The sequence below is a fragment of the Diabrotica undecimpunctata genome, chromosome 2 (genome assembly GCF_040954645.1).
Source record: "Diabrotica undecimpunctata isolate CICGRU chromosome 2, icDiaUnde3, whole genome shotgun sequence".
In the NCBI taxonomy this organism is placed as follows: Eukaryota; Metazoa; Arthropoda; class Insecta; order Coleoptera; family Chrysomelidae; genus Diabrotica; species Diabrotica undecimpunctata.
Window position 1 is genome coordinate 115,317,990 of NC_092804.1, and position 15,807 is coordinate 115,333,796.

The 15,807-nt window shown below is 29.8% G+C and overlaps 1 protein-coding gene across 3 annotated transcripts in view; it reads left to right on the forward strand.

Annotated features, from left to right (window-relative positions):
- Nedd4 (E3 ubiquitin-protein ligase Nedd4) overlaps window positions 1–15,807 on the forward strand; it is a 144,687-nt gene that overhangs the window by 13,736 nt on the left and 115,144 nt on the right. For 2 of the 3 annotated variants that reach the window (XM_072523307.1, XM_072523309.1), the window contains exon 2: window positions 13,142–13,221. In XM_072523307.1, coding sequence (XP_072379408.1) covers window positions 13,142–13,221 — 80 coding nt within the window. Of the gene's footprint in view, window positions 1–1,301; window positions 1,493–13,141; window positions 13,222–15,807 lie in introns of those variants that run through there. The other variant, XM_072523308.1, reaches the window with a different exon arrangement.

Sequence of the window (15,807 nt, forward strand, 5' to 3'; positions counted from 1 at the left end):
CAAAGCGGTTAGGTACTGCAAAAATCTTATCAATAGGAGGATCCACAGACATCAATCTCCCACTCAATCTCAGCTCAAAGACTCAGATCCTCATCGTACGAAAGCTTTTCTTCCTTACGTCAAAGATGTCACTGACAAAATATACCCGATATTTCCAACATATTTATAAATTGTTTTTTGGTCGAAATAAGCACGGTAAATATATATATATATATATATATATATATATATATATATATATATATATATATATATATATATATATATATATATATATAATATATATATATATATATATATATATATATATAAATATATATATATATATATATATAAATATATATATATATATATATATATATATATATATATATATATATATATATCTATATATTAGTAAACGTATGGATATGACGCACAATTCGAGTTTTTGCCAGATCTCAAACGGTATTGCCAATAATAAAATGATGATTGGCTTTTATGACACCTAGGAGTATCAGGTACTCACAGCATGAATTCTAGATAAATCTCACAATAAGAATTACTATACTTTATATAATAAAAAAAATCAACTTTTGCGCTATAACCCCGACAGGGGGTGTAATAAGACGCACTAGATGTTGGGGATATGACCTATGGGAATTACATGCAAACCAAAAATAAAAACTCAGTTATTTACTTTACAACTTTTAATGAAATTGGCTGAAATACAACTGTCCACAAATCTGACGAAAACTGATATATATATATATATATATATATATATATATATATATATATATATATATATATATATATATATATATATATATATATATATATATAATAAACGTATATAAAGTGGTTAAGGGACTTAAATATTTTGTTCGTTATTAACTATAGGCTATTTACAAGTTTTTTTGTTTAATATAATCATGCTTAATATATCACAAGTTCGCTTTTACCATTACTGTTAGAATGCAGGATCGAGCGTCTCTAAACAAAAGCCTTGAAAAAAGCATAAATTAAAACTTCTAAATATTAACTGATATCTAATATCACATGATCAAACCTTTTCCTAAATATTTTGTCATCAATTAAATAATTCATTTCAAAAACTTAAAGCATAATATCAAGTGATTTTACATGTCTCCAGACAAAATTATTTATGTCATTAAAAATGTCTTTTTATGTTTATAATAATTAAAATTTTAAGTTAGGGATCAAAGAGATTTATATTCATTACGGAACATATGCTGTTTATACCGAACACTTCGCTAGAAATTTAAATGTTGACAATTTTGACGTATGACAGTATGTCAATAAACGTAATGTCAAACTCAAACATTAAAAGTTGAAATATTTTCTTTTTTAATTATTCCTCTGTGATTAAAATTTTGTTTCGTGGCTGTGATTTTTTTAACATTTAATGTGACCGAAGTGCTATTTTTGTCATCAGATGGCTTCAGAAAGTATTTTTGGCTACGTTCCACAAATTGGAAACGATGGATATGTAAGCTTTCTATTAAAATGCAGCAGTGCGAACTTGTCATTTGCCAAAATAAACTTACCTAATAATGTATAAAAAAATTAATGTTATCTACTACAATTTTTTATACCTACATTATCATTTTTTACTTATAATGATGTCATGAACCAATTATACTGGTTTCACCACAATCAATATCAGTTATAATTAAAAACAATGTATACTATTAAAATATTCAGCGTTATGCATCTACATACATTAATAATTAATTCCTATTTCAATTTATACACTTATTCAATAATTTCGATCAAGCTAGTAACATTGTTTTACAAGTTTTAGAATAATATCCAATAAAACACTAATCTTCATAATCTGACAGCCAAATTTCATTTGTGTACATAAATATCTAAAAGTAAAAACTGGTGCTATTGTTTATCAATTGCAAATTTTTTGTGGGAAGCACAACTGACTTGTCACCTATAGATGTAACATAGGAATATTGTAATAATTTTTAGTGTATGTACAGCAAACATATTCTACAAAATATCCATAGTAAATCTAATAGTTGCCCTTCCCTAGATAATCTACTTATCACAAATGTTTATGTTCATCAAGCCATTCCAAAAAGTTTCTAGAATAAAATTTCATAATATATTAAGACCATTAGAGACTTCTAAAACCCATTTTTTTTATGTAAAACTTTAATTATCTGCTAAAGTATATTCTTGAATGTGCAGTCCTTCATGTGCTGAAATCTATGCTAAATAAATATACTCTTTGGCATTTTAATGTTTATTCTTATTAACAGTTTTATCACTAAGGACTGGCAAGCTTGATGTGGCCACTTATGTTTTATTATAAAAATGTTTACTTGCTCCGGAACAGATCTTTGTGTATATAAAGAGTTTATGGTTTTAAAAACCTTGTACTTATTTGAGTGATTGTAATAACAGTGCCAATAAGAATGGACCATTTACAGATGTATAAGAAACATAATTTTGATTAAAATTTGTTGTTGTAGAAGGTTTCCATTTGGTTTACATCTAATATATTATTATTAACTTAACTACCTACTTATCTATCACTTAAGTGCTTTACGAACAAAAAATATTCCCAAATTTTTTGATAAATGTATAGTATATTTTTAAAAATATAGCATATTTTATAAAGATACACTTACTACTGCAAATATCACAATGAGATACTTAGTTTATTCATAAATCAACTTACAACAGTATTTTAATATGGTCCAATATAAAAAAAAGTTTCATTTATTCAACACCAATTCACAATGTGTACAAACTCGGTAATCACGTAAGGGACAAGTGTGCAGATGACAACTCATTAGAAATGTTGTACAAAGTTTTGTTGTGTTTGTTGCAGAGATTTAGTGTGTGTTTAGACTGAAATGGACAACATTTTCGTAGTTTTATATAAAGTTTAAATCTAATTTTGCTATCAAAAGAATTGTTTATTGTTTTGTATATTTTGAGGTTATAACATATGTAACACAAAAAATGAGAAGTACTTAGGTACAGCTAAACATATTTTAATATATGCCACATATTAAACAAATATTTTTAAAACTAAGATTTGACCTTTTTTTCATTTATTAAGTTCTACAATTCTAAAAATTGCTAATTTATGTATTCTGTAAATTATATCCATATATTGCTTGGGTCTATTTAGCAAATTGTTTTAGATTTGATCAACATGCTCGCTTGATAGTGAATTTTTGATAAAATTGTTACAATAATAATTATAAATTAAATACTTGCTGCTTAACAATATGCAAAAATGTTATATACATACTGAGTTATATCAGTACTAATCTTTCTGTCATTTTTTGTACCCAATTTAAAATGTACAGCTTCATGAACAGTCACAATATGAATATAGAATAAAACTTTTAAATATAAAAAATAATACATAATACAATACAAAAATATTTGTCATCATCATCATTCTGGCTTTACAACCCTGCATGGTTCCTAGCCTCCTCAAGAATTTCTCTCCAGTCGTCCCTATCAATCGCCTTCACTGCTCCATAAATTCGCCTTAGTACTTTTCTTTCGAAATATCCTATTATGTTTTCATTATTTTTTGTTAGAGTCCAGGTCTCTGAACCATATGTTAGGACTGGGAGTATTATTGTTTTGTAGAGTTTTATTTTTGTATTTCTTGATATAGTTGTGGATTTAAGGAGGAAATTTAGAACAAAAATTTTATTTGCAGTGCAAATTCTGCAGTTTATCTCAGTTGTATTATTTTCAGTGTTAAGGAGCACTCCCAGGTATATAAATTCGTTCACTGCTTCAAGAAAGTTGTTTTCTTTAACGAGTGGTCTTAGGATTTGTGGTTGTGTGCTTATTTTCATATACTTCGTTTTGTTGGTGTTTATTATTAAACCCATTTTTGTAGCTGATTCTTACTATGCTTATGTAATGCTACATACGTCTCTCGTCCCAACAATATTGATATCATCAGCATAGGCCAGGATTTGCACTGATTTATTATATATTGAACCAGTGGTTGTGTTTTGTGACATATGTATTACTTTTTCCAGAGCCAGATTGAACAGTATACAGGAGAGAGGGTCTCCCTGGCGCAGCCCATTATTTGTTTTAAAAGTTTCAGACAGTTCCTCCTGAATTCATACTCTACATTCAACTTTTTCGAGAGTTAGTTTTGTTAAATTTACCAACTGATTTGGTATTCCTAGCTCTTGCATTGCTTTGAACATTTCTCTTCTATTCACAGAGTCATAGGCTGCTTTGTAGTATATAAATATGTGATGAGTATCAATGGCATATTTCCTTTTTTTTCCAAAATTTGTTTCAGGGTTGCAATCTGATGAATTGTAGATTTACCACCTCTGAAACCAGCCTGGTATTTTTCTACTATCCGTTCTGCATATGGTGCCATACAGTGACATAGTACTGTGCAAAATATTTTATATGCTGCATTTAGGGCGTAATTCCTCTGTGGTTAGAGCATTCAAAGATATCTCATTTTTTGTGTATGGTGCATACACAAACATATGGTGCAGCGATTCCAATCATTGAGGAGGGATTTTTGTGTTCATATTTCTTTTATAAGCTGCTGTAATGCCATAATGGTATCATGGCCACCTTCTTTATATAGTTCAGCTGGGAGATTATCTATTCTGGGTGATTTGTTTCTGGCTAGTTTTTTAACTGCATCTTTAACTTCAAGAATCGTTGGTGGTTCCTCTTCTCAAAAAAAAAATATTTGTATTAAGCTAAAATTATATAGGTATGTTACGACGAGCTTACACTATCTATATATTGGAAATTACTTATACAATATTTATGAAAATTGGTTTGCAGAGGTTTCAGGTTATGACGAACTTAAAGAAAATATATAACAATAAAACACTGAAAACTGTGTTGTCCAATCCATCAGGTTTGTTTCCATCAAGTAAGTAATGGTTGAATCCATCACTTATTCAAAAAATATTTTGACATACATGCCACTTGCGGTTATAAGAGAAGGGAACAGCAACTTTGTTATTTTAAATTGAACACCCTGTATATTATTGCATTTTTAGATTCTGCATAAAATTATTTTTCAAAGTGAATAGCTCATCCATTTACATTTACAAACACAATGTCTTGAAAACTTTTGCACACAAAGAACAACGTTCTTTCAGGAATGTATATCGAAATTCAATTGCTACAGGGTGTTCACAAATGATACAATATTTCTTTAAACTTCAAACCATAGTTAACTGTCAATGAAACATCCTGTATATTACAATTTTAATAAAAAAAGAAATCAGTTGTTTTTCAAATAGTATTAGGGTTCCCTATAGCTAGAGGTAATACTTTTGGGGATAATTTTGGTTTAATGTTAAAAATAAGATAATTTATTGTTTTATTCTAGCGGGCTGTGTATGGATATGTCTTTAATTTTCATTATTTATTGTTATTGGCACTTTTGCAAAGTGATATAAATGGCTTGTTAAGAATTAAACAATAAAGAATGCGTAAATTTACTTTTAGTACATTGAGAGTATGACAGTTATTACTAGAACATGTGCTTTATTTGCTAAAAGATATCCAGGTCAACTATGAACTACTCGTGACACTGTGAAGAGTTTACTTAAAAATTTAATAGATTTTGGTTGTTCTCAACAAAAAAATAACAAAGTGAAGCCTATTGTTGATAATAATGATCATAAAATTAATGTTCTTGGTTACTATGCTGCTTATCCTAAAGCTTCATTAAAAGCAAATTAAAAGAAAACAAAAATGTCATCTATTCTTACACCACAAGTTCAATGTTTAAAGGAAACAGGCTATAATAAAAGAATAGAATTTGTAATGATAAAACAAGAAGATAATGAATTTTTGAAGAATATTATATGGTGTGACTAATCAAAATATACAAAAAAAAGAATGTTTAGTAAGTACAATTTGAATTACTGGAGAGAAGTAAATCTTTAACAAGAGTATGTGATTCTACTTACACTTAAACTACTTTTTTTAGGGAAAGATATCTCAATATATTTAAAATTGATTTACCCAATCTTCATTGCTTAATTCTAAACCAGCCATTACTATCACTTTGTAAAAGAGCTAATAATCACAAAAATAATGACATGACATATTTATACACAGCCTGCTAGAATTCAACAGTAAATTTTAATTAAAGAATCCTTTATATAAGGTATATTTATTTAAAAGAATCCTTTCGGGTTACATCACATAAAGTTTTCAGAATGACTATTCTATTATCAGTGCTGTACACTGAAGTCGTAGTGTGCTAGGTATACTTTGTTAATTAAAATTTTTGTGATTTGTGGTATACAGCTGACTCTTGTGAAAAACAATAAATATTTTATCTTTAATATTAAACCACAATTATTTCCAAAAGTATTAATTTTAGTTATAGGAAACATACTATTTGAAAGACAACTGATTTCTTTTTTAATGAAATTATAAAATACTGGGTGTTTTCTTTTTAATTATGGATTTAATGTAGTTTGAAGATTAAAGAAATGGCATATCATTAATTTGTATTATCTACCTGTAGATAGATATTCGATTTGGATATAAATTCCTAAAAGAATGTTACCTACTCTTTGTGTACAAAGGTTTTTAAGACATTATGATTGTAAATGGATGAGATATTAACTTTAAAAAGTTTGTCTCTATCTGTCAAAATTTTTTAAAAAAGATGAATAACTCAGAATATGAAATTTTGACCTATGGTACCTTATACAAATTTTATTTACAATCTTATACAGAATCTAAAAATGCAATAATGTACAGGGTGTTCCATTTAGTTTCTGATATATAGATAGTATAAGCTTGTCGTGTCATACCCTGTATATCATGAAAATTTACAATAATAAATTGTTTTAATAATAGTTGATACAATTACAAATAACATTCTACTATATGCCATCAGAATGATATATTCTTGTGTTAATTATTACACCACACTTACAATATGTAGTATACTCTACCTATATATACCTATACTATACTTCTCTAATTTGAATCTAAAACAGCAATTATGTCTTCACTACATCCTTTTAATTAGATTAAAATTTCTAATTTATATATACCTATACTATACTTCTCTAATTTGAATCTAAAACTGCAATTATGTCTTCACTACATCCTTTTAATTAGATTAAAATTTCTAATTGTATTCTGGTTTTTCATTAATTATAGTTTACTACTTATTATATGTGTTAAGGTTGCTTATTTGGGGCAGCATGTGAACTTTCATGCACCTGATTTCAGAAACTTTAGTTATTATTACTGTTATCAACAGGTAAACATGAAAACATGTGTGTACTTACACTTCTTCTTCTTCTACGGCACTACAGCCCAAATTGAGCCTTGGTCTCCTTTATTTTTTGCCTCCACCCTTGCTTGTCTGTGGCTGATCTCCATAGACGGACTGCTAAAAGTGTTTGTGTGTCGGTATTTACTGTGTCTTCCCAGCGCTTTCTTGGCTTTAAAACCAGTCTCTTTCCCTGCATTCTAGCATTCAGTGCTCTTTTTGGTAGTCTATCCCCTCCCATTCTTATCACATGTCTGGCCCATTGCAATCTTTGCATTCTAATGAAGTCTGACAGTGGTGCTTCCTTATAAAGTTGATAAAGCTCGTTGATGTATCGACTTTTGAAGATTCCGTTTTCCCTCACAGGTCCTAGTATTTTCCTCAGTCCTTTCCTTTTGAATGTATCAAGTTTTTATAGATTCTCATCTTTGTATTTTGGTGGACATTTTTAGACCCGAAATATATGGGAGAGGCAAAATAAGATCTGTTTGCCTGCGTTATTCTCTTCCATATTTCTCCATTTTCTGATTTGTCGGCATATATTTCTACTCCCAGGTATATAAACTTTCCAACTGTTTCAATGTCATCTTCATGTATAATGTTTTTTGGAACTATATTTCTTCTCATCTGTATCATTATTTTTGTTTTTTCTGTGTTAATTTCCAGACCTAGAATTTTTGTTTGCGTTTTTAACTCTGCATATATTTCTTGTGCTCCTGTTGATGTTCTACTGATAATATTAATATCATCGGCATAAGCGGCCAGTTGAACCATACGGTTGGTCGGTATGTTTCCTCGTCCAGCTTGCATTTGCCTAACCGCAGACTCCAGTGCCGGGTTAAACAAAGTTGGGACCAGCCCATCTCCTTGCGAAATTTTGAAAAAGTCTGTTTGGTTTTTTTTTTGTATTCGTACACATGCCTGAGTTTCATCCATTGTGGCTTTAATGAGTCATATGCCTTTTTGAAATCTACAAACACGTTGTGAACATCAATGTCATGTTCCCATGATTTACTCAAGATCTATTTGACTCTAAATATTTGATCCAGTGTCGATCTTCCCCGTCGGAAGTCCGTCTGATACTCTTCAATAATATTTTCTGCTAGTGTTTGGAGACGCTGGTTTATAATATATGTATGCTGTACATAGTAGAAATTCCACGGTAATTTTTGCACTGGAGTTCGTCTCCTTTTTTATAGATCGGGCATACTATACTTTTCTTCCAATCGTCAGGTATTTTCTCTTCTTGCCATATGTCTTTGATGAGCACTTGGATGTGACTTGCTAGGTGGTCGCCACCTACCTTATACCATTCTGCTGGTATTTCGTCAACTCCCGGGGATTTATTGTTTTTCTGGGCCTTAATAGCTTCTAGAACTTCCTTTATGGTTGGAGTTTCTACTCCATTCTCTTCTACGTAGTTCGTACCCATTTCTTCTTCCATGTCTACTTGTGTACCAAGTAGGGTCTGAAAATAATGCTTTCAGGTTTCTGTGACTTTCTGTTGGTCACTGATTATTTGCCCACTTTCATCTTTACATAGACTTGTTTGAGGTTTATACCCACTTTTATCTTTTTTAGGTATTCTTAAGCCCCTCTAATTTCGTTGTTTTTGAAATTTTCTTCCTTTTTTTCTATTTGTCCATTTTCATAGGCTCTTTTTTTATTTCTACAATCTTGTCTGCTTTTCGTCTTGCGACTTCAAATGATGTTCGTCTTTCCCGTGTTCTTCTTGTTATATACATTTTGTATGCTTTATTTCTCTCCTCTATTGCTTGTCTGCACCCCTCATCGAACCATGCTCCTCTTCTCGCTTTTTTCTTGTTTCCCAGGGTGGACGCTGTCGCTGTCAGTACGGCTGTTTTGATATTATTCCATTTGCCCTCTATGGAGTGCAGTTCTAGTATCCTTCTCTTTACATTCCTGAATATTCAGTTTTTCCAGGTCCAGTTTGTTTGTTCTTTGTTGTCTTTCGTTTCTTTCTTTGTTAGCTCTTCTAAATTTGGTTTGGAGTAAAAGATGGTCTGATGCACAGCATGTTCCTCGTCATGTTCTCACATCTGAGATACTACTGGCTGCCCTTTTGTCTATGAGCACATGGTCGATTTGATTGATTGTGGTTCCATCTGGTGACATCCATGTCATTTTGTGTATATCCTTATGTGGGAAGCATGTGGAACTTACAACCATGTTTTTACTGGTGGCAAAATTTATCAAAAACTCCCCATTCTCGATTGTTTCATTGTGCAGTGGGTGTTCTCCTGTTGTGCCATAGAACTGCGGCTCCTTGTCTATTTTAGCATTCATATCACCCATTATAATCGTGATGTCATTTTTGGGCACATTGTCATATACTATCTCCAACTGTTGGTAGAAGCTTTCCTTTGTATGTTGTATCTTGTTTCCTGAAGAGCAGTAATCATGAGCTTATATCTTTTTAGTTCTTTCAGAAGTGCGGTTTGAGCTTCTGGTTTATTTAGTGTCCTTACATTTTAGTTTCCAAATATATAGTCCATGTTTCGTAGCTTGAGTCGTTTCCGAAAGTTCCGTCCTGTATTCAGAGACAAATGTTCAGGTTTCATAACAGTGTGTTTTTTTCCGGGAGTGGGTTGTCAGCCCACTGCCCAACTTTCCTCCTTTACCCGGGTTTAGGACCGGCAGTGGTGACTCCTGAGCTACTTGATCCACCCATTTGTCACCACAGGCGGAGTTGTACTTACACTGACATTATTTACATATATGACCTTCTTCATTTTGTAATTAATTTGTTTACTTTATTCTTGTAAATGCTGCTATAAATACATTTGCAGTTTCATTGTTGAATTTAAGGTACATGCTGTATTAGAAGTGATTTCAGTAAATTCATTCTTAAAGCTAATCACTCTTCACCACAAATACCAATGATGCCATCATTGAAAAATAGTTTCTAAAATGATTTGGAACTAATTAGTTTCTAACGTTAACTGATTTTGCAGATTTTCTTGTGTTTCAGAACTTTTGAACATACTTAAAATAGAGAATACACTCAGGCAAATGTAGTTTAGTTTAAATCACCTTGTTTCTTTTTTTATTACATTGTTGACCAATAACTTTCCTGTAAACGTTAAAAAAGTAACTAAAGGACCTAAACATGTTTTACATTGTCTTATTTTCTTTTAATTTTTGTTGTTAGGAAATTAAAAAAGTGTTAATAACAAGTTAGGCTGTGATAATTTTTTTTTAATTCTTTCATGGAAGTGAAAAGTGTTGTCTTAGTTGTCTGTGCTACAAAACTCAAGTATGGAGTTGTTTTTTAAATAAATTTATGGATTAACAAATTTGTTATGACAAAAAATAAATATTTGTGTGGCATTAAACCCATATCAAGTGATTGCATTTTATAAGTTAAATATATGATCCCTGGCACTTACTGTGCAAAATGTGACAGTACACAATGACAACTGTGAGATATAAACTGAAAACCACATTGCCTAAATATCTCTTTATGTTAGAAATAAACAATGAACATTATTAATTAATCATGTTACTGTGAAGTTTACTCAAATGGGATATTGTAAAAATCAAAATGAGATTCAAGAAGTTATCATTTGATCTCTTTTGATTTATTGGCATATTTAGAAAAAACATTATTTTACCTTATATTACAAAGCAAAGCACAAACTGCAAGGAAAGCAGTTCAAATTAGATCTTAGTGCTGGGTTTTTTTACATAGCTAAAGCAGTAAAAATCTTAAGTTGTTAAACTTTTAATTATAAAGAACATACAATTAATTTAACTTTTTGAACTGATATCTTAATCATTTATTTCTTTTATGACTTGTGCAAAATAATTCACTTCTTGGTGAATAAGTAGATATTTTTAATAATTTAGAGATTTGCATTGTTTTACTTGAAAATATATTGAGAAACTAGAGGATTTTACTAAAACTTAAACTTGAGTTTTACAATATTATGTTTTTCTTATTTACTACTTTGTGTTTTAGAAGACATATAATAAAAATAGTCTTGTCAATGATAAATTAGAATATAGTTTAAATAATTCTATTGAAATCACTAGTCATGATTTATTTTTAATTATTATATAATATGATTATTATATAATATGATTATTATATAATATGCCTAGTGAGAATAGAAAATTTTAATGAATTTTCTGGTAGAACTTTACTTGATTCAAATATTTTGAATGCAATCAACAGAGGTAAATAAAACAAGTGATTTGTTGAGTTTTGTTCTTGCACTGGTCTTAACTGAAAAAATTTGCAGTTAACTCATATCCACAAAAGACCAAATTTGATTAATAGCACATAACATAACATACATAATATAATATTATTATAATAATTCAAGTTAGTTGAATTAAATTAAGAACATTTTAAGGGTCAACTTTCAACTAGACAAAGTTTTAACCAAATTATTGTAAAGGCATTTAATTCATTAGTGTTTTTAAACATAAATACTTCTTTTCTCACAGTCAGTTTCTACGGGAAGTTGACAAATAAACTGTGCCTCAAATAATATCCTTCACTGTCTGTAGGGAGATGACTCATGACTACTTTGTCATTTCTTGGGTTTAACTGTTCAACATGACCAAGGAGTTGAGTTCTTGGGGAAGTTGTTTATCCTTTACCACCACCAATGTACCCAGCTTAACAATATGTTTACCAGAGTCCCAGTTAATTGTTATTATGAAGTCCCAGTTAATTGTTGATTAATATTGCTCTGCCATGGACTGAAAAGGATGACCAAGCCAAAAATGAGCCTGTGTCAAAGGATTTAGGTAACAAATCATTGAGAAATGGGATGACTATTTATTTCCTCTATTCATACTAAAATTATCTGAAAGACTGCATAGACCAGTAGTAAATTGGATAAAACTCTTTTGAAATGTGATTTAATGGTCATGATACCAGCTTCCCAAATCCGTCCAATTTGAGGTGTATAAATTATTATCAATTTCCAAGATATGTTCTGATTATTGCCTGAATTTTGAATATGATTCTGACTAGATTTGAATAACTTGCCCAAAACATTTAGTTTATTGCAGGCTCAAATAAAATGGAAGTCATTGTCTGAATGTAGAAATTTGACTTTCCTCTATGTGATGAATCTTAGGGCTAAAATAGATGTATGAAACTAGGAAAGGGTTATTAACAGGAAAGGACGGTTGAACACAATATGTGGGTAGATTTGGTAAATTCAAAATGTATGTTTGGAGTAGTGTAGTAATATGAACTCATTTTAATGCAAATAAAAATCTATATATCCATAAAATCACAAATGAAACCTTATCCTGTACCCTCTCTGTCTGAAAATATGATGTACATTTGGCATACTATCTTTTCAGTCAGATGAAGTATCTATTCAGACGATATCTATTTTCCATTGCAATAAAATGCCAAATCGACATTTTCATGAAAATTTTAAAGTGTTTTTACTTGGTCCCGATAAATTGTAATTTCTCTTTATTTAATCAGCTTTTAATTAGCAATAAAATGTAATTAAATTTAAAATAAACTACTGCAACATGAAAAATGTAGAACAACCATTATCCAAGATCGGACTAAGTTGGTTACGAGATTATTACTCTTTATGGTCTGTCTTTTTCTTTTGGCCTCTCAGTGGCTAACTCTTTCCGTTTCGCCTATACCAATTTTCTTGCTATATGGATTTGTGCTGTACTTGCCCCGAAAAAAATAACAGTTGACTCCTGCATACACCTCAGTTTGATGGAAATATTAGATTGTATTTGATGGAAATATATGATTATAAATTATATTCTTTTTATATGTATTATTTATCAAAATGAAAACTTCTTTGTATGCAAATAAAAATTGCTATACTTTTTTTTCAGAGTGAAGAACCTACAAGCAAGTTACGCCTTAGAGTCATTTGTGCTAAAAATCTTATGAAAAAGGACATTTTTGGGGCAAGGTTAGTAATCTAATAATGCAGTTTCTTATGTTATTTTTTGTAAAGATATTCTCTTGGGTTGCTTGATTTGCAATTTGCGATTATTTCTGACATAGCTTTTGTTACTACGTCAAATGGAATGTTTATGACCAGTTCTTATATTATATTGAATACCAACCATATCTATTTAAGTCCAATCTCTATTAATATTAACCATTCAAGGGAATGATATAACTAGTACTTTAGATTTTTGGTCACTATAACTGATCATCCTGATTTATTAAACTTTTTTCCACCACATACTTATATCTTCTGGCTAATAAACTTGGACTTAGACAGTACTGTTAGTAACTTTTACCAATAACCAATAAAAGTACAAACTGTTGTTGAGACCACACTAATTTAGATTAGAACTAGACTCAAGCAACCAAGACTTGTATGTGAGAGTAATCAATCTGGCAACAATTTAAACAATTCAATCTGGGACATGTGGTCTACCATAAACAGGTAACTTAGCAAATCTACAAATATTCTACAATAAAATCGATTGTGCTCAATAAAATATCTAATTAGCAACATATTCATTAAGGATGCCTGAAAGACTTAAACAACATTTCTATAAATCACATAGACTCTAGGAAGTAATACACTAATGGAAAAACCGAGAGCAAAATTAAAACAAGGGCATAAGGAGTAAGGGCATAAGAAATTATATATTGCAAGGACAACAGGCTTCTCTGAAAATATATTTCTACAAAATACAAATTTCTCAAAATAATAAGATCTAATATTATATCCCACTTGGAGCCAAGACATTTAAAAACATTTCTTATATTAAAACTTAACAATTTGTCATTAATTTCATAAGAGGACACGGCAGAATATAAAAAAATAAAAATATAAAAAAAGAAATTAAAACTGAGAGAAAGAAATGTGTCTATCTATATCGTCTCATTTTTATAAGATTTATAAGAAATTTATTTTAGTCAAAATTTAGTATTTTTCACAAAGTCAGACAAGCCTAAAATATTCTTATTTTTTCAACTATACTAAAATTCAATAAGCTATGCAGGAAACATAAACATTAGCAGGTGTAGGCCTCTAACAGAACCGCACTTAGGATTATCTTTTCTTTTGGCCAGAAGTATTAACTTGTAAAATATGAAATTTATTTTGCAAAAATGGAGACAAAGAACCTGATTGTTTTTAATTGATATCTGATAATATGAACTATTTATAAAGGGCGAAAAAACCAAGAAATTATTTTTTTATTTTAAAAACGGCCAACAAATTTTATATACAGGGTGTTTTCAAAAAATATAAGTTTTATTTATAATTTTTGTTATAGTTGTTTGTACGATTCCAAAAAGTTTAAATGTTGCAAAATGATTAGTTTTTTTGGAATAAATATAAAAAGTGATTTATAGTTCGTTTGAGTTCGGCGTAAAATTTTGGTAGAGATCGAGATCTCGGCTACTTTTAAACATTATTCTGATGAACTGGATAATATGTCACTATCATCAACGTTTCAACAAGTGGTTCAGCAGTTGTTTCAATTAGATTGTCCATCCGCCACTTTTTCTTAAAGATGTAACCTAGAGTTCTTCCATATTTCTGGTGTAATTCATCAAATTGAATTATAAACTAGATTTATTGTAACTGAAAATTTGAAGGTGGTTTTTTCCCTGCACTATAATTTTTAATGTTTGCCCAGATGAGTTCTATGGGGTTTAACTCACAGTGATACGGAGGAAGTCTCAATACCAGTTTATTCTCAGTTTTTGCCATTTCATCAATTACGTATTTATCATAAAATTTTGTATGTCTTTTACGATTGAAAGAAGCTGTACTTTAAGCATATATTCATCAAATTTTATATTTTTTGATATTACTTTTTTTTTCGATGCATTTGTTGGTATTTTCTTTATTTTACGAGAATAGTACGGTGCTTTGTCAAGAACAATGATAGACTTGTCTTCTAATATTGGTAAGACATTGGAAATTTTCAAAAATTTTCAAAAGATTGACCTGTCTCTGGATCTGACCATTTCTTCATGGTAATCACCAGACTTTTTCGACTCAAATGCTCAGAGGGCATTTGGAACAAACCCATTCTCTCTGCTAATGTGACAAATAATAAGTCTTTTACCTTGTCCTAAAAATTTAAAGTATTTGTAAGTTTTGAGATTTGAAATATGTAGATTGTAATAAGTTACTTGAAGGATTTTTTAATCCTGTTTTTCTCTGCCAAGCGTTCAACAATAGATAGATAGATAGTTTATTTGACTGTAAGTTACAACAAGGTTTACAGCAAGTCAAAACTAAAATTATAAATATTAATCATTACAAAAAAATGGAAACAATACATTAAAAATATTGAAAACATTAAAATACATATAAAACGTACAATACAGACATCGTAATATAATTAAAATAATATTAAATTTGGTTATGTTGCAGCTTGGGCATTCACAGATACACTCTGGTAATATTCACTTAATGTATAAGGACACATGGTCACTAGGTACTCTTTGACTTGGTTTTTAAAAGCTGTAGTTGAATGAATGTTTTTAAATTTTTGAGGAAGTTGATTATACAGTAGTAAAC